This window comes from Pundamilia nyererei, unplaced genomic scaffold (assembly GCF_000239375.1).
Source record: "Pundamilia nyererei isolate P.nyererei 1_Seehausen unplaced genomic scaffold, PunNye1.0 scaffold00049, whole genome shotgun sequence".
Classification (NCBI taxonomy): domain Eukaryota; kingdom Metazoa; phylum Chordata; class Actinopteri; order Cichliformes; family Cichlidae; genus Pundamilia; species Pundamilia nyererei.
The window spans coordinates 1988510-2012757 of NW_005187450.1; the positions used below are offsets into that span (position 1 = coordinate 1988510).

General features: G+C 41.0%; 1 protein-coding gene across 3 annotated transcripts in view; it reads left to right on the forward strand.

Annotated features, from left to right (window-relative positions):
- Positions 1-191: 191 nt before the first annotated feature.
- The window catches only part of LOC102202971 (TOX high mobility group box family member 2-like), an 80352-nt gene continuing 56295 nt past the window's right edge, over positions 192-24248 (forward strand). For 2 of the 3 annotated variants that reach the window (XM_005732961.2, XM_005732962.2), the window contains exon 1: positions 192-897. In XM_005732961.2, the coding sequence (XP_005733018.1) occupies positions 793-897 (105 nt within the window). In that variant the 5' untranslated portion in view covers positions 192-792. The remainder of the gene's footprint in view (positions 898-24248) is intronic. The other variant, XM_005732963.1, reaches the window with a different exon arrangement.

Consider the following 24248-nt stretch of genomic DNA (forward strand, 5'->3'; position numbering starts at 1 on the left):
ATATATAAAAGTTGCTCAAGGAGCTTTACAATGTCTAAAGCAGATGAAAAATGAAAATACACAAAAAACATGATCGAACTACAGAAAGACTGTGCAATCTCCTCCCTTCCGCCTTGGCACAATAACCCAAATGGAAGCCTTTATGAAGCTCTGATGGAAGCAGAGTGCGCTTTATAATGCACGTTCGTGCACACTACTACATTTCCAGCTAATCAGAAGCGCGCAGTTGCAGAAAGGAGAGCGGTTGCCAAGGCAGCCACCAATCTCCCCTCCCCCTTCTCCCTCCGTTCCTCTTTCCCGTTTATTATCGGCAGAGGTCGCATGGCAGAGGGAAGTCCAACCACTTCTGTACTGGAACCAATGCAAGAATATGCACCTCCATAACAAAGCCTGTATGGAGTCCTGAGAGCGGCGGGACAGGACAGGCTGCAGGTTTGCGGGCTGCTGTTCAGCTTTTAGAAATACCCAGTAAGACAGGATCTAAGTTGGATGTTTGCATTGTTTTGCCAGCACGTGTGTTATCTGTGAATTTGTACTCTCGCTTTTGAGTGAGTGACTGAGTGAGTGAGTGAGTGAGTGTTTCGCATCCCGGCGCGGGGCTCTGAGGAGGACTGCGCATCACTTAGAGTTGGTGCCGAAGTTCGGCCGCGAACGGATAGGAGGGAAGAGTGCGCCGAGTAAAACTCCCTCACTTCTTTTCGTCTCTCCCGCTTTGGCGCTGTGTTTGCCAGGACAATAGTACGTCAAAGACGCTGAAAGTGATTTCATGCCTTCAGTCTCGCACAGTCTGAGATGGACGTGAGATTTTATCCTGCGCCCCCGGCAAATGTGGGTTCATGCTCCCTACCGACTGATCCAAGTTGCCTGAGCTCGTTGGACTATTATCACACGAACAAGGTAAATAACTATTTGTGTAGTCTCGTGCACTGAAACGATGTCTCACCTGTCTGTCTGCACGTTCACGCAATAAAAATGCGTGTTTTGGAGGCGTTTTATACAGAGGCGCCCACTTGCTCCGAACGCACCTGGGTCAGGGTGCACTGGTTTTAATCTAGTGCGGAGCAAGACTGTCACAATTTATATTACTTACTTTAGAGTTAAACTTGTAATCTTTTCTGTTTTCGTGTTTTTTTTATGTGCGGAACAACTTTTCTTTTTTCTTTTGCAAGCATGTTTATTGTGTTGTTTTCTCGGTGAAACTGCAGTTGAATTTTGCGCAAAGCTAACATTAAGTGTCCCACCCGATGTGGAATACCAGGGACTGTATAGAATCCATACTGCCCCGCTCTGCTCTCTGAATCCAACATTATCTTCCCTCTCAATGATTTCTTATGGCTTACATGGTTTTTCCGCTGGGAGTTCAGCGATTAAATGGATCCGTGCCAGTAATGTACCGTTAATTACTTTGCAACGAGAAACCACAGTCTGGCTTGTACAAGTATCCCTCTTCTCTCCTTCAGTTTTGACACCCGCGCCTTTAGCCTTGTGAACTGCACTGACCCGAGTGAGGGAGCAGGTGGCATTTAAAACAACATTATGAATATTTTGCTGTTTGACATTTTCCAAAACTACGAAGCAGAGAAATAAATCAGCCCATAAAAGAAAGACTTAGCAGTGTAAAAACAACAACAAAAAAAGACTAAACAAAAAAACAAACAAATCCAGAAGCTGGAAAAACACTAGAACTCCAAATCTATTCAACTGAAAAGCTGCCATGAGAGATAAAAACACCACAAAGGAAGAAGAGATTACAGGTGACGTACTAATAAGTACCGCAAAGTGAACGTATGGCCCGTGGAAGTACTAGCAAAACAATTTTTAAACTGCCTAATTTACAGCTTCCGCTAGTGTTAACAGCATCTCAGCCATCTGCAATCACTGAATAAGAGTTTGTTGTTTTCACTCACCGTGCTTGGAATATTACAAATCACCAGGCTCAGGATGCTGACCTGCTGCTGTATACTTCTTATAAGGCAACGGTGCTTTGGAGCTCTTTGGCTTTCTCAAATAAAACACGGCTTTCAGGTATGACAATGAGGGAAATCATGCAAAAGACAGTTGGGGATGTTTTACTTTCACTGTGTGGGCAATGGAAAATCTTTGTAACTGACAGGGACATTCCAGTAATCAAGTGTAGATACATAGATACAAAAAATAAACAAAAAACAGCACAACAGTAATCTTTGTTAAGGTTTGATCACACAACGCCCAAGTGTCAAAGACAGATAAAGCAAACTGGACTTGGTTTTTATAAGCGCCTCCCATTTGATCACAAATAAGGTCCATATAAAGCTTTTATCGATACACCTGTGACACAAAAATGGGCCCATATAACTGTCTCCTCTGCGCAGGCTATCTTTTTTTGTAGGTCAAATGAATTGAGATCATCCACCATGCGGATAATCCTAAGAATATGCTGATATCCAGGCACTGCATGAATCTCGGAAACAAAGCCAGTTGATATTAAACGATATAAAGAGCTTTCGCAGAGGAGAAACCAACTATTGTCACTTAGACATAAAGTGTGGTGGCCCTCGAAAATACAAGTGTTCATTTGAATTATTGAAATCCCCCTCACTGCCTTTACTTGGGTTTCTTTCCACCAGGGGAGGAATAATTTGTTATCATCACATGTGTAACACTAACTACCTTCACTAGCAATGCAAATGAGGCAGGCCCCAGCAGGGATCATTTGGTGTCCTGTTGACACAGTGCACAAGGTCAAGTTCCTTTCCTCAAGCACTTGTCAAAGCGACTGCGGCATAAAACAGACATCAGATTTGTTGTGTAGGTACTTTATCTACAGATCACATTGCCTGCTGCTAACCATCTCTGACAAAATTGGTTGGCCAGTTTCAAATCCCATCCTGTGTCTCTTTCTTAAACTACGCACAGAGCCAAAAAAAAAGGCTAATCATAGCATTGAGGTCAATTGTTTTGAAGGGCTTACTTTGCATATTCACGCGGGTATTTTGGTTTGTAGTTGAATTTGTTGGTGGATTTGTTGGCTTTCAGTTTAGCTCAAATATATTCAGTTGGGATTATTATTATTGGAAAAGATTCAAAATAATTTGAATAAAAAGAAACACCAGATGCGATTTAGCATTATTTTTCTATGGCTGCTTTTTTTCACTTTTTTTTTTTAAAGCAATTTACAGTCTGAGAAAACATTTCTCCTTTTATCGCTGTGAAATTAATGGTGTTAATCTGAGTCACGCACGAGTTTAATTGGATAAAATGAGCATGTGTTTGTATTTTAGCTGTTTATTTGCAAACCTCTTTTTTTGTGTGCTGCTGTTGCTGCTGACTCAATTTGGATACTGTGTGCGGACACGAGCTGAGTTTGAGTAATTAGCAACTTTCTGTGACTTCCAGGGCACACGTGCTCCTGTCATGCTTTCGACCTTTGTGATGTTGCTCATTTGGAGCCGTCGTTGGTTTCATTCATGTTTCGGTGCATGTTCTAGGTCAGGTGTTTCTTAGTCTTTCTGTAACATCTTCCAATATGACAGTGCATAAATCACTTCTGTTAAATTGGCAGTGTTGTCCGCATTTTGCAGGTAGGAAAAGTTTTCCAAGGTTTTGGAGCAGTGGTTTGTCTTTAGTTATCCATTAAAAAACATGAATCATCTGCTAACCAAATCAGTTTGTGGTAAGGCTGTTTTTACTGATCCATTGTTCAGTGGAAAAAAACAGAGGGTATAAAAGCAAAAAAAAATGCACCGAGAAGGTACTTTAAGTGCAGATTGAGGTGATTCACAAAGGTCTATAAATAACCTTGAAGATATCTAGCTCAGTACTTTCAATACTCCCTTTATTTCACTGTGAGAGTCTGTGTTATTACTGGGGTGAACTCCCACAGCCAGGGAGAAATCACACAAAATAATACCATTACAAAAGCTTTGTGCTCTGATGGTGATATGAAACTGTACCGTGTTTTTAATGCTGTCAGCTTCCTGACAGACTGCAAGGCACAGACATTACTCATATATGCTGTGCACAAATTTGCAGTGTAGTAAGCACCGAAAGTAAACAGATACATCTTGTCGTATACAACATGTCCAACTGTAATTGTACTGCGGCTATTCGTTTGTCCAGCACTTTTGGTTTGCTCTGTGAAATGGGAACACAGTGTCTGCTCCTTTATTTGAATACCTTAATCAAACATTGCTGACTGCTGCTGCTTCTGCTGCCGCTGCTGCTGCTGTAGCTGGAGTGAGGTGCTGCCTACAATATAGCAATAGAGTGCAGAGATAGTAAGGCCTGTGTTTATACACTCAGGCCCCACCCAGCTCATATATCCTCCCAACAACTGATATCTGGTTAGATAGAGCAGAACTGAAGAGCAGGCTTTGTTAGTTGGTGGTCTCCCCTGCCTCAGATAAGCTGGGGAATGATGCACTCCATTTGAATGCCTTATCTCAGTTTTATTTTTTATTATAGGACTACCTTGTCTGTGCTGTGCAAAGGTTTGATTACTTTGCATTAACATAGTCAGCGAGCTTCCATCAACTGATCATCCTCAACTGAAACAAGCTCTTGAATAAACACTGTTCATGAATTTACGGTTCATTTTGCCTCAATCTACTGGGGGCTATTTTTAATAACTTAAGTACTTAAAGATGGCTGACAAATTAGCCAGTGCCTGTAATGCTGGCTGTAGTGCCTGCTCATGTTGAGCAGTGTTTTCACTGTTGTAATAAACTCTGTGGTATGTGACAGAGAGGCAGAAAGGGAGAATCAAAGGATGAGCGTGAGTCAAATGGGTTGAAGTAATCAGTGGCCCAGTGTGGGGACACTGTGAGTGTGTGTGTGTGTGTGCCCGTGCATGCTAACTCGGGGCCATTCAAGCGTTTTGCTGACTACAGAATCACAATCACAATTGCTTTCATAGCCCTGTGCAGAGGAAGGCCATGCATACCACAGTAAGGGCCGGTGACACACAGCGAACAGGGGCAGAGCAAAAACAGCTACTAAATCATATTCTCCCTGCCCCGACACACAGAGGAGGTTTTAATAGGGATTCCAACCATCTGAAATCATTTCAATAAAACTGGAATTGGCTCTGACAGTGGCTGAGTCACAGGACCCAGAGTATGGCACAGATATTTCTTGCCATATGATCTTTTTGTTTCATAAGCGACTTTGCTGGACAAGTCTTCTTCCCAAATAAACGCAAGATGCCTGCATTGGTTGTTTTCTGCTTTTTTTGCCAGCTGTGTTTTGGATGGATTTTGACAGATTAAGGAAATGAGACACACGATGATACACGGCTTTAAAATGCCGCATGTTTCTTGGTTTGGCCCTTAAAATGTAGTCGTTGTGTTTGATCTAGGTTATGAGTGTCACAGTATGATTGTGTGAGTGGTGAGGGTGGGGGTGGGGGGGTTCCCTGTGCTAATTATTGGCAATGGCAGCACTAAGCTACTTTCTCGTTGGTGGGCACCAGTGCATCCCCCTCAGCGTCTGTTACAATAATTAAGACCAGCCGCCCCGCTGCAGTGTGCTTACATTTGTCTGCCCGGGCCTTCCCATGGGGCAATGCGATGGCATTCTTATTCTTATTCTTATGGCAGAAGAAGGAAAAAGAAAAAGAAACAGAGCCAGCACCTGCTGCAGAGTAGGCCCCTGGGTGTTTAGTTAAATGTTGATTATGTTTGTTAATGGCTGAAAACACATTTAGAAGATGCGTATGGTGGGGGTGTGCTCTATTTGTCTATCTGTATTGGTGACAGAGTTCATTGTGGGTTTATATTTAATAAACTTGCAGCTGTTTCAGCTGGAAAAGCTACACTGAAAAAAATGTAAAGGAGTGCAAAAATGTCCCTTGAAATGATTAAAGACTTACGTATTTAATCAGTTAAGTCGTGCATCCAGAAAACAATCCCTCTGTTCTCTGGTTGTGTGAAAAAGGACTTGTCTTCCTTCTTTTACATCACTGTAAATGTGACGTTGTGTAAATGTTGCTTTTTGACTTTGGCTGACTGTGGCGGGGGTCTCTCACTAATCACAGGGTTGGCAGTTCAATTTCCCGCTCCTCCTGTCTTTATATCGTTGTGTTTTGGGGCAAGACAGTTAAATCTTTGTTGTTCCCCGTGTTCTCGCCAAGACGTAATTGGCTGAAATAATGAATTAATAGCTTGATTAACCACAATTTAAAGCTCGTGTGTATTTACTTAATCATTGCATGTAAGTGCATATGTAAATACTCTACATATTTACTGTGTGTATCTAATGTACAGATCTACAGTCTTGGATACATTTACTGTTAATATGTACGGTCATATAAACAAAATGTCCATTATGTGATTTATGTATGTACTGTGCTGTATGTGCTGCATGTATGTGCTCTGCCTATGTATGCATGGAGGAGGCTGAAAGCTGGACAAACACTCTCAGTTGTCTCAGCTTCCTGAGGTATGTCCTGTGCAAACACCATAGGCCATGATATAAGTGCCTTGCCAGGGGTTTAAGGCTCTTTCCCTCCCTTGTTTTGACTCAGTATTCTTTACAAATATTACCAGCCTGGCGTCAGTACCATGATCTTATTGTGGTCTGAAGGGAGAGTGTCCAAACTCAGATTACCTCAGATTATTGTACATGCAGACTGAAATGATCAGAAAGTCTCTAAAGTAAAGCTTGAATTTTGAGATATTTCGACCTCAATGCGGGGCTCATCTGCGTGGATTTATCTCACTCATGGGAGGAAAAATAATCTGTAAGAATGTTTGTTCTTCCAAGGTTGCCATTCACTAGCAGATCTTTGGCTTGCATAATTTGAGCGACTGTTGTCTTTCACGAATTCACTGGCATGCAGTCATTTGGACTGTTAGAGGTTTCCACTTGAGGAAGACCGGGTTGATACACCCATGTGATCATGTCTTTACTTTCTTTCCTCTTTTCCCCCGACTGTGACTACTTCTTCTTGTCCCTTGTCTGTCAGAAGCATGTGTTTATTATGTGTGACATATTTAGCAGGCAGATATAATTGCCTGTGCAAGGCTGTAATCGTCTGCGTCCAATTCAGTAAGCAGACCATAGAGCCACCGAGGTAATCAAACTGTGGCTCATTCTTCCTCTTCGAGAACTAATGATGAGCTCCACGATCGTTTACAATGGACAGAAAACGAAGCACAACAGAAAGTACAGAGGTAATAGTTTTTTAGTGGCTTTTTTTTCAGCGCTTTTCGTTTAGGTAATGGGATGGGATTTTCCTAAAATAGAGAAAAAGGGAAAAGTTTCTATAGAGCGATGGAAAAAGAAATGGCTAGAGATAGACGTTTAAGAAATAAGAGGGTAGGCAGATCAGAGGAAGCTTGTGGATTGTGAAAAGGGAGGGAAGGCTAAAGAAAGAGGCCCTGTCTTTGTGTTGTCGACCTATTTAGTCTCATGCTGGCCGTGAGCCATGCTGATGAGTGATGTCGCTAAGAAAAACAAACAGAGGATAGAAAAGTAGGATTTTGGAAATTATGACATATGGTCAGTGGTGTTGCTGCTATTGGGGACTGTCTGCATGTTCGCTAGGCTTCAGCAACCTCATAGCAGCTCAGCAAACTTGTTAACACACAGGAAAGGGAAACTTGAGCGGATCTTTTTATAGAATTGTTAATAACACAGTAGACAGTAGTGAAAAACCATAGCCTAAAGCAGCACTTACTGGCACAACCCACGTGAACCAAGCAAGAATATGTGTATGCATATGCCTGCATGCTTTTATGTACATTGCTGGTGGAACATGTAGTCAGGGTTTTTCACATGCAAGTAAAGAATTCAACATTTTGCCCAAAAGTAGCAGGGGTAGTGTACCTTGTACTTAAACTACATAAACTTAAGCTCATTTTGCACTGAATGCTAGCCAGTCAATGTTATCTTATCTTATTATCAGATCATTACTAGTGAAATACAAGCAGGGTCAGCACAGTGGTGCAGTGGTAAGCACTGTGGCCTCACAGCATGAAGGTGCTGGGTTTAAATACACTGTCCTGCTGTGGTCTTTCTGTTTCAAGTTTGCATATGCTCTCTGTATGTGCACGAGTTCTCTCCAGGTGTTTCGGCTTCCTCCCGCAGTCCAGAGACATGCATGCTAGTGTAAATGTGAGTGTGCTAGCCGTGTGATAGACTGGTGACCCATACAGGGTGAACCCCGCCTCTCCGTCTATGGCAGCTGGGAAAGGGATTTAAGTGTTGTTGGCTCAGAGGGTGTGCTAATTTTAACCACTTTATATATTCTTGGGTAGTTTGATGCCTAAGAGTATATAATTTTTTTTAACTCATAAAGCTACTTCCTTTAAAGTTAAAACGAAAAAGCCAGTTCACGTATTGAAAACCAAGTTTAAAGGCCTACAAGGGATGGTGTAATAGTTTTACACTAATGATGGGGATTTTGATGATTTAAATTGTGGGTCAACCTAAATGTTAATAAAAACCTCTTTGCCCTATGCTTTTCTTAATGAAATGCCTTCCTTCATTATTTTGTTTTGTAATTTTGTCAGTATTGTATTTTAGTGTCTCGCATCTAACACAATAAATAAGTGTTTTTCTTTGGGTCAAAGACCTTTTAGCTCTAATTGATTTCTTTTTTTAAACCCTGAGATATCACGTGCCTTGGTTGGGCTTTTGCACTTTAATATATTTGTTGCTGCACTTAAAAAGCAACAAGTGCAGTGTGGTTACGAACTTTGCAAAGCGAGTGTCACAACGAGAAACAAGTGTTTGTGGCAGCGGGGCAGGAAAAGCAAGTGAAACTGAGAGATGGTCATGTTTTATTAAGCCTGATAATGCAGCCTAATCTGTGGCTTGGGTTACACATTGCTTTGTGGGTAATTAGAGATCATGTCGTATGCCTGGCCTGCTGAATAATTGCACTCCGCCCTAATCCCCTCCTATCCGCCTTTCACCCGGCACCTCGCTGCTTCTCTCTCTTCATTCTCTCCCTCACGCTCCTAAAATCCTACATGCTTCCATAAGAGCTGCCGTCTTGTCAAGGAAATGCACAAATAAGCAAACATAGCAGCCATATTTCAGGTAGCTAGTCATCCGAAAGTTACCTTGCTGTAAGAGACTTGAAAATGTGCTTATGTGCTTAGAATTCAATAGGAGGAAGTCAACAGTAGAGCACTTTGTGGTTTGCTTTGTGGAACTTGTTAGATGAATGACTAATGCCTCCTGGCAAGTGCCCCAGGTTTACTATTACCAAAACAATGGCACTTGATACAGAGCACGGTAGCCCTGGTTTTCATGCAGACAGGAGCTGCTGTTTTCTTTTAAATCCTAAATGCAGAATGCTCATTCATGCAACATCCCTTGAACACAGAGACGCACACCAAGGAAATTCTCAACGGACACGGTGGCTTGTTGGAAAAAAATCCCACAAATTTCTTTTCACGTGTTGTCCCCAGTTTTCTCATTGTTAAAAACTTAGAAGTGTTTTCCCCCCACTATCTAGATCTATTGCCATTTGTAGAACTGAAACAGTGTTTTGATATGCGCACAGTTAAATAATTGCTGGTCTTACACAGAGCTTGACAGAGCCGTCATTAAACGCTGTACATATTTCAGGTAGAAAGTCGCGGATTCTGTTATTGGTATAGATCAAAAGCATCTACTGCCCCCACCGTACACTCAAGAAACCGTACAGGGGTAAAGACAGGAAGAACTGCAGCTTTAAACTATAAACTCTGAGATGAATTCATACAGTGTTTCCCCTGCAATTTTTTTTTCACGCCTTGTGGTTTGAGCTGAAAATCCCCATTACATTTAAGAATACATGAAAGTAACAAAATAAAACCCACTGTATAGAAACTAAATGCATTTATCGCCTCTGTATCTCAGACACTTCGCAAAACCTCATCCTACAGTATGCGCTCAATGAGTGACTAAAGAAAGTGTGCTAAAAACTCGTCAAATCTTTTCGCTGTGAGTAGAAATGACAGTATAATCACCCCCAAATAAGTCACAGTACTTTAGTAATGTGTGGTTACCCACATGTGTTGCACTCGAGTTATTAATATGCACAGCCACAATAGGAGGGCTCACTAATACTCATTTATCCAGGTCAGGCCAGTCCATTCACACACACACAGACGCTGGGGTGTCAAATACTGCTGTTTTGTCACAGCTTTCTGCATCTCACAGATATACACAAGGTGTTAGTGTTCTGATGCACCGGGTTACTTCCAGCTTTTCAGAACCCTTGGCATCACATTCAAGACACTGTTTAGGCTTAAGCTTAAATTTTCAAACACCAGGGTTAACGTTGCATATTTTAACTGAAACCACAGTCTCTTTGCAAAGCCCAAACAAGTACTTTTAATGCCTAAACCCTACCCGCGAGTGAAAGCAAAAGAAAAAAAAATCTAGTGAAAACAAAGCGAAAGAACGCGTAAACGCAAATCGGAGAAACTGAGAAACCAACACTTTACAACAGGACTGCAATCTCCCTGCAGTCCAGTGTGTCAAGACACGTTAAAGGACACGTTATTCAATTCAATTTATATTGTGCCAAAGCCACGATAGAACCGCACCAATTAGATGACCCCCTTTGAGCGAGCATTTGGTGACACTGGGAATGAAAACCTCCCTTTTAACAGGAAGAAACCTCCGGCATTCGAGGGGAAGGAGACGGGACAAAAGACAAAGTCTGGAAGAGAGAAAGAGATTTACGATAACTAATGATTAAATGCAAAGTGATTTATAAACACAAAGTGAGTGAAAAGAGGTGAATGAAGAAGAAATGCTATTTAACTGTGAAATTAAGTAAACATGAGATACATTGAATCTAGACTTATGAAGCCAGGGGTCAAACCAAAGCACGTTTGTGTCTGAAAGAACTTTGACCTTGACTTTAGACTCAGTTACAGGATCATTTAGATATTCCCTGACTATACAAACATCCATTTTAAATCGTTGTAATTTTCTAACCTGTGCTATGGGCGAAGTTAGAGATTGTATTGGTTCTCAGTCTTGCTGGAGTTTTAACGTCAATATACCCCGTGCTAGTGATAATTCTTTAATATTTTTAGTATCCTCCCACGAGCCTCAAAGCATCAGATTATTCTTCTGTTTGTCAGTATTATTTATTTAAAGGCTAACATGGTGTTTGATGCCTAAAGTGTGGGATCGTGATGCCAGTCTCACAGAATCATTTGATACATTTTGGATGAAACTGTTCACAAAGACTGCCAATATGGGCAATGATTAGGAATGGATAAGTTCCAAAATTAAGACAAGTAAGGCCAAGTTGATACCAGGACCACACGCAGATACATGCACGGAGTCAGATAGACTCGTACTTGCTCACTTTTTCTTCTGAAGCCCCACCATGTGCATGCTCGTGGACACACACACGCACGTTTCCCACATAGCTTCAAGGCATTTCATTTCCTCTCCTCCTGAGACAACATCACAATATAATGGGACATGGTGTCACATGACAAGAGCAAGTACATGTAGCGATCAAATCGCTCTTTCAGTCTCACTATAGCTTGAAGGGCAGAACGGTCAGTCGTTACATAAACTAGGGTTGGTTCAATTACAGAAAAATGTGCTTTGTGTCCTTGTCATACGGAGAGTGATGAAGCACATAAAAAAAAATCCCAGTTTATTGTTGATGTTCCTTCATGGCTTTGGAAAAATTACCTCACTTTCTATATTCACATCCACAGAAACATACAGTATGGAGACACACGTATTTAATTTAGGTTTGCCTGCACTACTGAAGTGTCTGCATAGAAACACACCTGCACTGCTACCTTAAAGAGTGACCAGCTGATATTCAGTGTATAAGGAATATGTGCAAAAATGGTAATTCCCGTCAGTGAGTAAAGCTTTCCATCCAGAGGAAAGGACAAACTAATACTCAAGAGTGAAATACCAAATGTCCTATATAAGGAAATGAGTGCCTAGAGAAATATAAACTCACCGACATTTGACCTTTTCCCTCCCTTATGAGGCATCCCAAGAAATAATCAAAGACTATCGGGGTTGTGCATTTTCTATGTAGTTTGTAATTTTTCAGTGCTTAACTCACATCATGCTAAACTAAAGTAAGTCTCAAATTGTAGCAAAACAAAAAAGTGTCTTTATTCCGTTAAGCTCACAATCATCTCTTCTGTCTCTGGATGATTGTCCTTTCTTTTTTCTCTCAGGTGTATAGCAGAAGTTCATTCTTCACATATTCAACCTTGTTGTGGCTGACAGTTGCTCCAGGTATTCGCTGTGTGTTGCCATCTCACAGTTTTCAGACACACCGGTAATTAAGTCATCTTGAAGCCTTGAGAGTGCGACTATGGCGTACTGAGCTGAGACCAATCTGCCACTAATTGTCCCGAGTTTTAATTTCTAATGGAATAAAGGCCAGAGGGAATGACGCTTAACGAGACGCAGTTAATGTGTGCATGCGCGTGTGTGTGTGTGTGACTGTGCGCTCTGTTTACTGTAACTGCTATTGCTCTAGTAAATAGAGGAACAAGAGTGAGAAAAGCAAGATGTTTCCTTTTGATTTTGTTGTCTCATTTTGTTGTTTATTCTACATAGCCCTCAGGATATCACTGTCAGTTATGTGCTTTTACGTTTGCATGTGAGGAATGCTAAATGTGACATTATTGAGTGTGCTTTCACAGCAGAGGCTAAGATAGCCGCACAAGTTGAGGAGCGCCCTTCTTAGTAGCTGTAACAGTGGAGACCCCTTTAAAAGTGAGAAATGCTTTCTTGCCTTGGCATTCAAGTTATTGCTCAGAAAGCATGGGTGTGCATTGGAACTGGAAAGGTTGTTTACATAGCCTTGGGAGTGTTTGTGTCATGATTTAGATTCCAGGCATTTCAACATCCAAATAAATCAGTTTAGCCTTCTGAGGACGAGTAAACCTCCAAAAGAAGAAATGGGCCAGCTGTGTTTAAAACCTGTTAGGTGGGTTTATCTCTAAAGCGATCTTCTTTTCAGTTACAGGTGGAGGAAGTACCAGAACACTTGGTGATAAAGATATTCTATCTTTTATTTACTTAAGATTGCATTTACCACACTTCTATGTTTGTTCTATTTTAAATATGTTTCATATGGACGTTTATCCATTATATCCATGATTCTGATGACAGAACATGCCTCCAAATACAAAAACAGCCGTCATGTCCTGTCAGATTTTACACAAGTGAAAAGTCTGTCACCAACAACATCCAGAAATATACATCAGATCTGGCCCGAGGATGCATGCCTACATGATTATTTCATTTTCAAACACTTTGGTGACTTCACAGTAATTTTTCTACCTTATCGCTTTTTAGTGGGGTTTGCTTTTGCAACTGACTCAAGGCCCTTCCTCTTATTGTTTCAATATGTCTGAGCATTGTTTGAATGAGGTCAAGCATTACCGATCTGGCCTGGGGCCAGCTTGACTTCAGCTGATTTAATTGAATCTACGACATGAGTCAAACTCAAACAAGCAGAGACTGCTTTGCCATGACAGCCTCATTACTCCACATTAAGAAGTCATTTCACAATGCATTGTGACTTTGGGCTTTGACAAATGGTGAAAAGGGATGAAATCAAATAAGTGAGTACATTTTGGAGGACTACTCTTGAAATGCTCTGGCTGGAAATACGCCAGTACTGTACATATATTAGGAGAGAGCGCCCCAAAAAAGAGTCTCTCTGCTGTTTTGTATAAGTTAATGTGAATGCCTTCTGGGTTAAAGTGTTCCCATGTTTGCCATCTGCAGTAATGGAATGACATTCAATGCCATTTTCCCTCTTAAATGGAATTTTTGTCAAAGCGTTATGAATTCAACCTGCCTTGTCACTCAAGCCGCAGACATTGCTGAGAGGGTAGAAAATATGCGAATGAAACCTTTCACTGCAGATTTTACTGTTAGCTGTGAGCAGACCAAATAATGACGCCTTTATCACGTCTACGGCACAACAAACAAAGAAAGCTTTCTTGTGACATACCAGAAGATATGATATCAGGCAGTATAATGACATACATTATGTATATAACGCATACACAACATTCATAGCATCTCTGCAGTGTACTACTTACATTTCTGCATTTCATCATCTCGAACCTCGACTAAATTTCTCAATTAAGCATGCATTCTTTGAGAGCAATTGGCAGCTTGGCTAAAGCTTGTGGGGGGGGGGGAAAGAAAAAAAAGAAAAACATAGAGCAAGCTCAACATGCCAGGGCCTCCCTTCACAATAGGGAAGGAAATGTTGAGACTGCAAGGGCTGTGGAGTGGAGATATGGCAGTGTTTGCTTAGGGCTAGGTATCGGGCACAAAAACAAACATGGCTGCCCTTAATGAGTCTGTTTGCCTGCCAAAGGTAAAGACAGCTGTTGTCTCTTGCCACAATGGAACAGACCACAGTCCCACGGAGCACAGAGGAACACGCCGCGTCCCCATAGTAACACTCACCTTATGTTTACTCAAAAGTCAACTTATGAAGTCTTCTTTACAGATAAATAGTGAGTAAAATGTAAATGATGAGCCCATACGGCACTTTCATGAGGTCTGGCTGTGAAATAGAATGGTCTATTAAGTCATTAGGGCGGTAAAAGCGAATTTGCTTGTGGGAGTGTGAAACGGCTGTGCAGAGAGTTTAGGCTCGTTATAGCTCACAGTAGTAACGAGTGAGAGTTGGGAAAGTGTGACTTTCATTGTTTAATAAAGCAGAGCACATGTTATTGGACTGTCGAAAAGAGCCATGCTTTTTTAGTTTTTTTTGCATCTGTCTTTCAGGACTAGAGAAAATCTCTCAAAAATCTCTTCTGGTGTCAAGTGGCTTCTCAAAAAGACGCTAATGCAGGGATATAGGCAAAGTGGGGCATACTGAAACCTCAAAAAGCACTTTTCTCCCCTGTGAAAAAAATTAATACATTCTCGCTGTACCTGTCTAACTAAATCAGCACCGACAGCTTGCTGTACTCCAGGGCTAATTTTAGAATTAAGAACATGAGTGAGATGACTGCACAAGCATTTTGTTAAGAAAAGAGAAGCCACTGTGAACATTAAAGTTCCAACCGTCAATTGCATCACAGCTTCTGTTGAACCAAAGCCCTTCCAGCCCCCCACCACCACCACTTTCCTGGCATTGTTTGCCGTGAATGTTTTAGTCGCTGATTGGACGGCAGCTTTTTCCATTGTTACGCTGGCCCCCTGACAAAACCAATGACAATATCATAGATAAATAAAAGTGTTCAATACTATATGGGTAAGTATGATAAATTGACTTTTTTTTAAAGCTCAGCCAAGCTTGTTAGTCAACCTCAGGTACACATAACATTACAAGAACACAGGAAATAACTGAGAGGTAGCATACCTAAAAATAGTCACGCAAAAGGGTAATAACATAATAAAAAATAATTAGAAATTATGTTGTAGCATTAATATTTATGTCTGTATGTGTCAATATTACACCTGAGTTCTAAAATATGACAAATGCATATGTCTTTCCGAAATTTCAAGCTTTAAAAAAACATTATGAATAGACTTTCATCATTTAAGCAGGTTTAGATGAATTTCCATCTTAAGCAAGAGTTAACCTTGATGACTGGAAATCATATCCATGGTTTACATGTTTGCCATTTCCCAGAATGGTAGATTGCAGTTAATTACTCTACAATTATATTGTGGCCGCCAGATAACTGTCAATGACAGCTGAAAAGCACATTTCCTGTTTGACTGTTTCAAAGAAATGCAGCATAACTTAACCAAGGAAGTATTGTGACTAGGCTGAAAATGTACCTGACCACAAGTGGGTTGCTTCAAGTCCTGAGTAGTAACTATAAGTGACTGGCACTTTCTGCCCTACATATTTGCATGAATGCCCCACATTATTTGTGGCCTTTGGTGTTCTTTGCTCTGCAAGGCAATGCTATTGTATAGAACATGTAGTTTCAGGAGACCGTGGTGCTAGACATGTTATAGAACTGCTATAGTACCGTATCCGGCATTTGGTCATGAGGGCAAAATGAATTCACAGACAGTTGAGAAAATTTGAGAGCTTTTCTTCTACCAGCAACAAGTGCCAGAAATTACACTTAATTTTTATTTGGTTCTCCTTTCAAGGGGACTAAGGAAGCACTCAGAACTAAATGAATAATGAATGAAGTTCAAGAGTAAAAGAAATCCCACTGCTCTGCCTTACAGCTGCTATCAGTCTGTCAGCGGTGAATCGTTAAGACATATATTTTGCCGTTGCTTATTTTTCTGGAGCTCGTTTCAAGGTTTAGATCTGGGATATTTGGCGTTCTGGTTCTCTCCGTGGCTAAAGTCTCCCCCTGTTTGTTTGCAGTGGTGTTGTTCAATTAAACTGCAGGGTTTTTTTAAGACATTTGGTTTTCAAGTGACTCCCCAGAGAGACAGCAAAGGAAATGGCTGAACACATCAGACACATTCGTCTTCTCTGCTTAGTTACTTTCTAGGGGGAAGATGGTGATACCTATTTCCTCTGCCTAATGTGTTTGCTTTACACCATATGCCAAGTGTCAACATCCAGCTTCTTGACAGTCATTTTTCATTTACAGCAACTAGCCAGGTTGAATAACCTAAGGCATTGCGCTGTTTTTGTGTTTCGCTTTTATCAGCCGCGTGTTTTTAAGGTAGCAAACTTCTAACATGGTTAAGGTTAAATGTGGTCTAGTCAGAGATTATTGCTTAATAGCCTTGGCTGGTTGTTGATTGAGAATAAAAAGCCAATTATCATAATAGGATATGGGACATAATGACAGAATTAAATGAGTGTGACAGACACACAATAGGCCTGCTCTGTCATCGCCTTAGCCCAGCACGCTTATTAGAATTAATCTGGCCTGATTAAAAATGCAAATGGCTCAAAGTCATTGATGGAGTTTACATGTTGTTTATAACATTTAAATGATTTAATTACATGGAAAATGAAATGGTGGGATGTGCGATTGATTTTTGTTCTTTCCTTTTTCTTTTTTTTTTGGTTGAATATTCTCTCATGCCAGGAAGAGAAGGTAATGATATTAGTGCTCTCTGTTTCTGTCTCCATCTCTGCCTTTCAGAAACTGCTGGTTTGGTTCATCGAACCAAGAAAAGCTGCTTTACTGTTATCACCGAAAACATTTTATCTTTGTCTTAGAAGCACCTACTGTGTTGTGTGGGCAGAGACCTTCAAAAATTTAAAGTGTTTCCTCCTACAATGCATCATTTTAAAAGACCACTATATGATTTATAGCCAAGAAGTGACACGCATTCTTTTGTTTCCTGATGCTATTTTTTTTTAATAAACAGCAGTGTAGATTAGCCACCTGAGATCTTCAAAGACAGATTTTAATAGTCTAAAGGTGCAATGACATGCTGTACAGCCTGTGGCGACTTGTTAATGTACGTGGCATGCTTTGACATTTAAGTTTTGATTCCAGGAAGGTGTTTCCCCCAAATAATTATTTGTAACATAACATGTAAAGACAGGAAACATACTAATTTATCCCAAAACCTTAGGATAAACACCTCTGTTTCTGTACAGTAATATGGTATGTGTTGATTGTGCAGTTATTCAAATTAATAGATTGTTTATCTCATGAACAATTTTGAGTGTGATAGAAAATTGAATGAACATGATCGGGCAATATTGAAAATTTGACAATAAAACACAAAGAAAAGGCAAATCGATGCCTGAGCATCATAACCTTTCCCTGCAAGTTTTCTTGACTAGTCTGGATGAGTAACACTAATTTAAAAAACTGATTTATACAGTAAAATCCAAACGTTAGGCACAGCAGAAGGTCAACAGCTTGTCCCTTGAAGTGGATCATCAGCTGCTGTTTGGAAATACTTTAGATTTGTTGCAAGTGATGTCAACCGAGAGCAAATGACATGCAGAGTCCATAGGTCTTTGTGTGAACTGCAAAGCAACACATCTAACTCATTCAGCTACCTGAAGTTACACCACAAACTGTATAATGAATGCGTGCAAGGCCAAGAAAAACAATGCGGTGGTTGCTAAGGTGAATCATCAAACGTGAGCTGAGATGTTCATAAAAGCCTGTACAGCACGTCAGGGTATCGATCCATTTCAGAAATACCAAATGACCACTAACCATTCGCATGTGGCCAGAAATAAATTCTCAGAGAGCAACAAAGGCTTTGAGAAAATGGTCAACTGAATGGATGAAAGATATGTTATCCACTCATGCAGTTATTTTCTTAAAGTGGCTTTAGAAGTTTTGCTCACGTCCATCATGCAGGTACACATGAAGGTGAATAAACAGGTTAACTTAGGCCTGACAAACACCTTATTTGTCTTTAAAGATTTATTTCTTAATTTAGCACAAGTAAAGGTGAAGGCGGTTGCCTGTTGATTTCTTGTTACGTTTTGGTGCAATTTTTTTTCTTCCAAGATGCATCGGATTTTGTTGCATAAGGATTTAAAAAGCAACGTAGTGTTTACATGACACAATAAAAACACTTTTGTCAGTAGAAATCAGTGAATAACAAATAACCGTGATCTCAGTATTGATAAGCTTGCAGTCCGGCTGTCAGGGTGTACATGTTGGAGTGTAAGCAGCAAGCCTGACATCTACCTTCTTGCCAGTAAAGGTTTCAGAAGACAGTATTTTCAGACTGTGTGCAGTTTGCACACTACCAGTACAGGTTAATAGTTTAGCTTACTTGAAATATGCTTGGTGTTTTTGCACCTTTCACTTGTGGTTAAAAAAACAACAGAAAAACCCTGCTAGCATGGGTTGGACGTCTTGTAGGGGAAGGAAATTGACTTTTTCTTTGCTGGTTTGGTTTTTGTTTTCTTTTTCAGACAGGTTACCTGAAACCAGGGTTTTTGTTGTTAATGTTGCGTTTTTTGTGTGTTTAAAAAAAAAATATATATATATATGCACTTGTTAGCCACAACATTAAAACCACCAACAGATGAAGTGAATACATTTTTTTTCTTGTGAAACACTGCGCCCTGGCATTCATGTGGATACTACTTTTGATCCATACCACCCACCTAAAGTCAGGTTTTAACAGCACTGTTTAATCCTGACTTTAGACTTGGTTTAATCCCAGCCAAGGTGTCAGATCTCTCTTCCAATAGATCAAACCTCCACAGAATGCACCAGAAAAAAGAGTTGCATCCAACCTCCAACCACCATGCCCATATGGGTTAGAGTTGCTCTGTGAGGGGGGATCCTCTGAAAGCAACTTTTTTTTCTGTTTGGATGCAAATCACCTAAACCACTAAAAAGGCACATGGTTTTAACGTTGTGGCTGATTTGTGTACACGCCTTTACTGAGGGTTTTATTAGGGTATTTATAGTCATATCAATTCACAGCTGTTATGGAAAAGTTTTACTTGATTCAGTGTGTTTTTCTTCCAATAATAAAATTTCTGTGAGTGGGAAAGAAGGTTTTTAAAAAAAAAATGTTATTCATATGAGGGGGCCACATGTTCAGTTTTGATGTTGATGGGTAGAGTTGTTTCCACAGCTCTGTTTCCCCACCGACCTTGCAAAATGTCATCAGCAATGCCGTTTTTGAATGCCTAATGTAGATGTCAACATTAATCTGTAAGCAGATGTGAAGTTGTGAATTGTAGCTTCTTTTTTTTTCGTTTAAAGACTTTCCATAAGAAGACATACAGACCTAAAACTTCGTGTTGACAGAACAGGATCAATTCCAACTGTGTGTCCGAACATCAGCTCAGCGTGTTGAAATGGAAAGTATGCTATCGATCTGTGTGCATTAGAGCTCTACTGTAACACGAGCAGTGAGTGGCAGAACAAAAGAGGCACTGTGTGTGTCACACAAGAGGAGACGTGAAGTACAAAGAAGGCCGCTAACTTCAGGCTGTCTGTTGGCATTTCATTGTTTACCATCTTGAGTCTGACCGGTATATAACGTATATTTGTGTTTCGTGGAGGAAATTTAGTCGCTCACGTGCATCTGGATCTGATTTCGAATGGTTTGAAATTTAATTGCCTTGGAGAGAGAAAAGTTATTCAGGTGGGTGGTATCAAAATGCTTCAAAAAGTATGACATGATATGGGCTGACTTAAGAAAATACAGAAGAAAGCCAAAAAAAGACTGCTGTGATAAAGGTCAGGCAGCGCAGTTTACATCCTGAAAATCACATTAACAAACACCCCCTGCACATTCACAGTTCGAAAAAGCTGCTCACCTAAATTCATTGCAACTTAAACGTTATTCACAGCATCAGTTATATTCTTTCGAAATGTTATCCCAAAGCGCATTTGTTGTTGGTGTCAAAGTCACCATTGCAGCCTGCTTGTCTAACAGCATACTGAAACCACGTGCCCATATGGATAAGAGCTACAGAAAACACAGATAGCCTATATTAATTGAATGGGCCTTTCATTTCAGAATGCCCATCGTGATACACTGTAAATTTTCCAGCTTAGTCTCGCTGTAACTGATGCTCCTGTGATCTGAGCTGTCACAAAGTTTACGTTTGACTTTTTGGTGATCTCCTTTAACATAATGCAGACACAAAACAGCTTCATTCACCTGGTTTCAATTAGTTAAAAATCTACAGTATTTAAAAAACAAACACCCAGTTTCTCATAGTCACTTGCCTCCAAAAACAATGGATCAACCCTGAAAGGTTGTTGATGTAGCACTTTTCTCCTGGTGAGAGTAACACTGACCGTTGACCAACCACTGCTTATTCGAATGAGACCATATCAACCAAATAACTGATGGGTCGACTCTTGAGACTGCAATTTCCAACAGTTTAGACACTTTGTACACTGTAAATGTCTACAAATCACTGGATATTGTGTATTTTGGGACATGGCTGTAATCTCCATGAGCTGGTCTCACTCATAACTGGATTGTCTCATAAGGCTGGGAGCCATACATCCTGTGTTGATATTTCTCCTCTTGCAACTCTCCTAGGACCAGAACACAATTATTCCTTTGTGCCACGCAGTACAGTATATCACATGCTGCACATTTCTGCTAGAGGAAACACAGTGTTGTGTTGTTGCATTATGGCAATATGATAAATAGGCCCATGCTTTAGACTATGAGGATAGAAGGTCCTCATAGTCTGAGCACAAGTGATTGGATTATATTGTAAACAAAGTGGGCTATACATTGTGTGATATAAATATTTTAATCCTAATCCTGAGACCGAAGGATTTAGGTTCTCTAGTACTTCCACATCTGAGATCACGATCTTTAGCTGGAAAAGGGGAGTGCTCAATCCGGGTCAGGGAGGGAGGAGTTGCTTCTGCAAGTGGGGGAGTTTAAGTGTCTTGAGTGAGAGGAGTGGACAAATGGATTGGTGGTCTGTTGTGGTAAATAGAGAGCTGAGTGTGAAGGCAAAGTTATTTATTTACTAGTCAATCTACAGGCGTAACATCGCCTATGTCCACGAGCTCTGGGTACAGACTAAAAAATGAGATTTCGGATACAAGCGTTAAAAATGAGGTTCCTCCAAAGGATAGCTGGGCACTCCCTTAGAGGCATTCGGGTGGGTCTCAACGCAGAAACACTACACCTTCACACTAAAAGTAGCCAGCTGAGGTAGTTCATTTTTCTGGCTAGGGTGCCTGCTTGATGCCTCCTAGGTGAGGGGTTTTAAAGGCTTTCCTACTGGGAGTAGGCCTAGGGCAGACCCTGGACACACTGGAGAGATTATATCTCTCGGCTGATTTGGCCTCGGTGTCCCCCCAGATGATGGAGGAGGACGAGGTAGGTCTGAACATCTTTGCCTAAACTGCTGCCTCCATGACCCAAACTCAGATAAACGATAGAAAAATGAATGTATGGCAAACAAATTGAGGACAAAGACCAATATTCCTGGTTTAACTGAACAGTCTAGCACAGCACAGAGGCGATTTTTCAAAATGAATAAACTATAGGGTGTGAAAGACAAAAAAGGCAGCAGTGCATTGGATGTGAAGACAAAGATCTGTGACCACATCTGAGAAGACAGAGAAACAGTCAGTGTCAGGGCCTTTGCAGTAACTGCACTGTTCAACTGTACCTACACACGATGACAGGAAACGTGGCGGTGACAAGGAAAACCCTGAGATGCCACATGGAGGGGTAAAAATAGGCCACTTGGCACGAGAGACGGTAAAAGAGGGGGAGGAGAAGAATCAGAAAGAGAGGAAAATTGGTGCACATTCTTCTTGTAGGGACTTTCTTCTGCAAGCCCGAGATAAGAAACTTAACTGTTGGCAAGTTGTTAGATCAATCTCATTTTTCGCTTGTTCCTTTTCAGAGAGAGAGAGGCAGAAAGAAAAAAAAGATTTTGTTTCCTCTAGTTAAACAACAAAGGAACATTGAGCAGTGCTCTGTTCTGACTTTACAGTCTACACCTCCTACACCTTCACTGTTCGAAAAGCTGCCCACTTAGACACATTACAGCCTCAAATATGTCATACATCTCACTTCTTAACAGTGTCAGTAATAGTCCTGCTAAATATTGACACAGGGAAAACCCACATTTCATGTTGGGTTCAACACTGCTTTTCGCACTCAGGTCGATGACAGGGTTAGTCTGCAGTGATTCAATTGACACAAACATAGTTGCACACTGTTGTAGAGCTTGACACTGGAAGAAAATAGCGTTGCTTTGTGAATTTAAAGATCCTTTAAGGGTAAAGTGACTATAAAGTGTACGATTTTACAAGAGTTTTTAATAAGGTCACCCAACAGCCACTTTCATTGTCTTGAATCGGCCCATTCAGAACTCTGCTCTATTATACGGTGCCGGCGACTTACAGATACACACAAGGTTGTCCTTTGGCTTCGGAGCAACGAACTCCTCAGGTTATGCTGGTACTGAGATCAGGCCACGCTTGTAAACGAGCCCTTGGCATAACATTTACATAGTCACTTTCAATGCAGAGGGTTGAAATTGCAAAAGGGGATAATTCAGCTAAAACCCTGTCCTCCTAAACCTAAACTGCCCAAACCTAGCTGAGTAGTTTTTAGTGTTAGAAATAGATGCAAAGTGGGAAAATAAAGCAAATCACTGAGTAAAAATAAAGTGAGCCTTTTGGGTGACTCTAACATCCTAGTGCAGATTTTTATCACTCTTTAAAAGAGGACCCTTATCTCCCAGTGTCTAATATTTCCACTCCAAGGACACCTTGTGTTTATCTGTTCAGCATCTGACAGAGCAGCAGTATTTGACGGCATGGGATAAGAACCAATGATTTTATAAAATCAACTTAGCAAGCACAGCAGTCCTTTAAAATGTGTTACATTAAATAGTAGATTGGAGATGACATTTGCTTCAGATAAACAACAGCTATACTACTCGTAGGGGTAAATTTCCATAGGTATACGGGCAGACTGAGGGACAGACACGAAAACTGGAAAAAATGTGTTCAAATTGAGTCATCTGCGCACAGTTCATCTGCAACCTTTGACCAGCAGACGTTGCCAAGTGCAGGTGTGTCTACATTTCTACGAGTGGTCGCAGTGTGTACATGTGTCAGCTGAGCCTGTTCTCATTAGGCCGCTGTCTCTGATCGAAGTCGTAGGACCCGGTCATTCAGAGTCCGCTCTTGGCCTAGAGGAATGAAAAAGGATATCTCCTCGTGGCTGCTCCTCCTCTGCATATCTGCTCATTCATCTGGACTGTTCATTAAAGGGTAATTACCTGTAATTAGTGAATTATGTCGCTTTAATGAAGATGTTGAAAGCTGCTGGTGCCAGAAGGGTTGGCCTTAATTCTGAGTGATGTTCAAGATTAGCAGCAGACAGGAATTCAATAGCAGCACAGAGATTAATGAAATGCTAGCATGTTCTTGCCTGTGCCATAGGTGGCTTGTATTATGTTTATATTTCACATTAATTTTCAATTCCAGTGGCATCCACACCTGGCTCTAGAGGGCAAGTACATGTTGCAGACTAATAGGAACAACGATGATGAAGCTGTGTATCTAAGTACGTCTGTGTGTGGTGTCTATGAGAGCAACTGTAATGCTTTGCTCTAATGTGTGCTGTGCTGAGTGTATGTGTGTGTCTGTGTGTGTGTGTGTGTGTTCCCTGGCGGCGTGGTGAGTGTTTAATCTGGCCCGGTGGCGTGCCGTTGGCCCGGCTAATCACAGTGTGTCTGTAGGAGTGCGCTGAGCCAGGGGAGCACGCCGTCGCTAACAGCGCCTGACAGACTCATTAGAGAGACCTGGCACTGAGCTCGCAAGGCGCACGCACTCACACACACACACACACACACACACACACACACACACACACACATTGAAACACTTTGAAACACACACAGTGGGAAAGGCACTCAGGCTCAA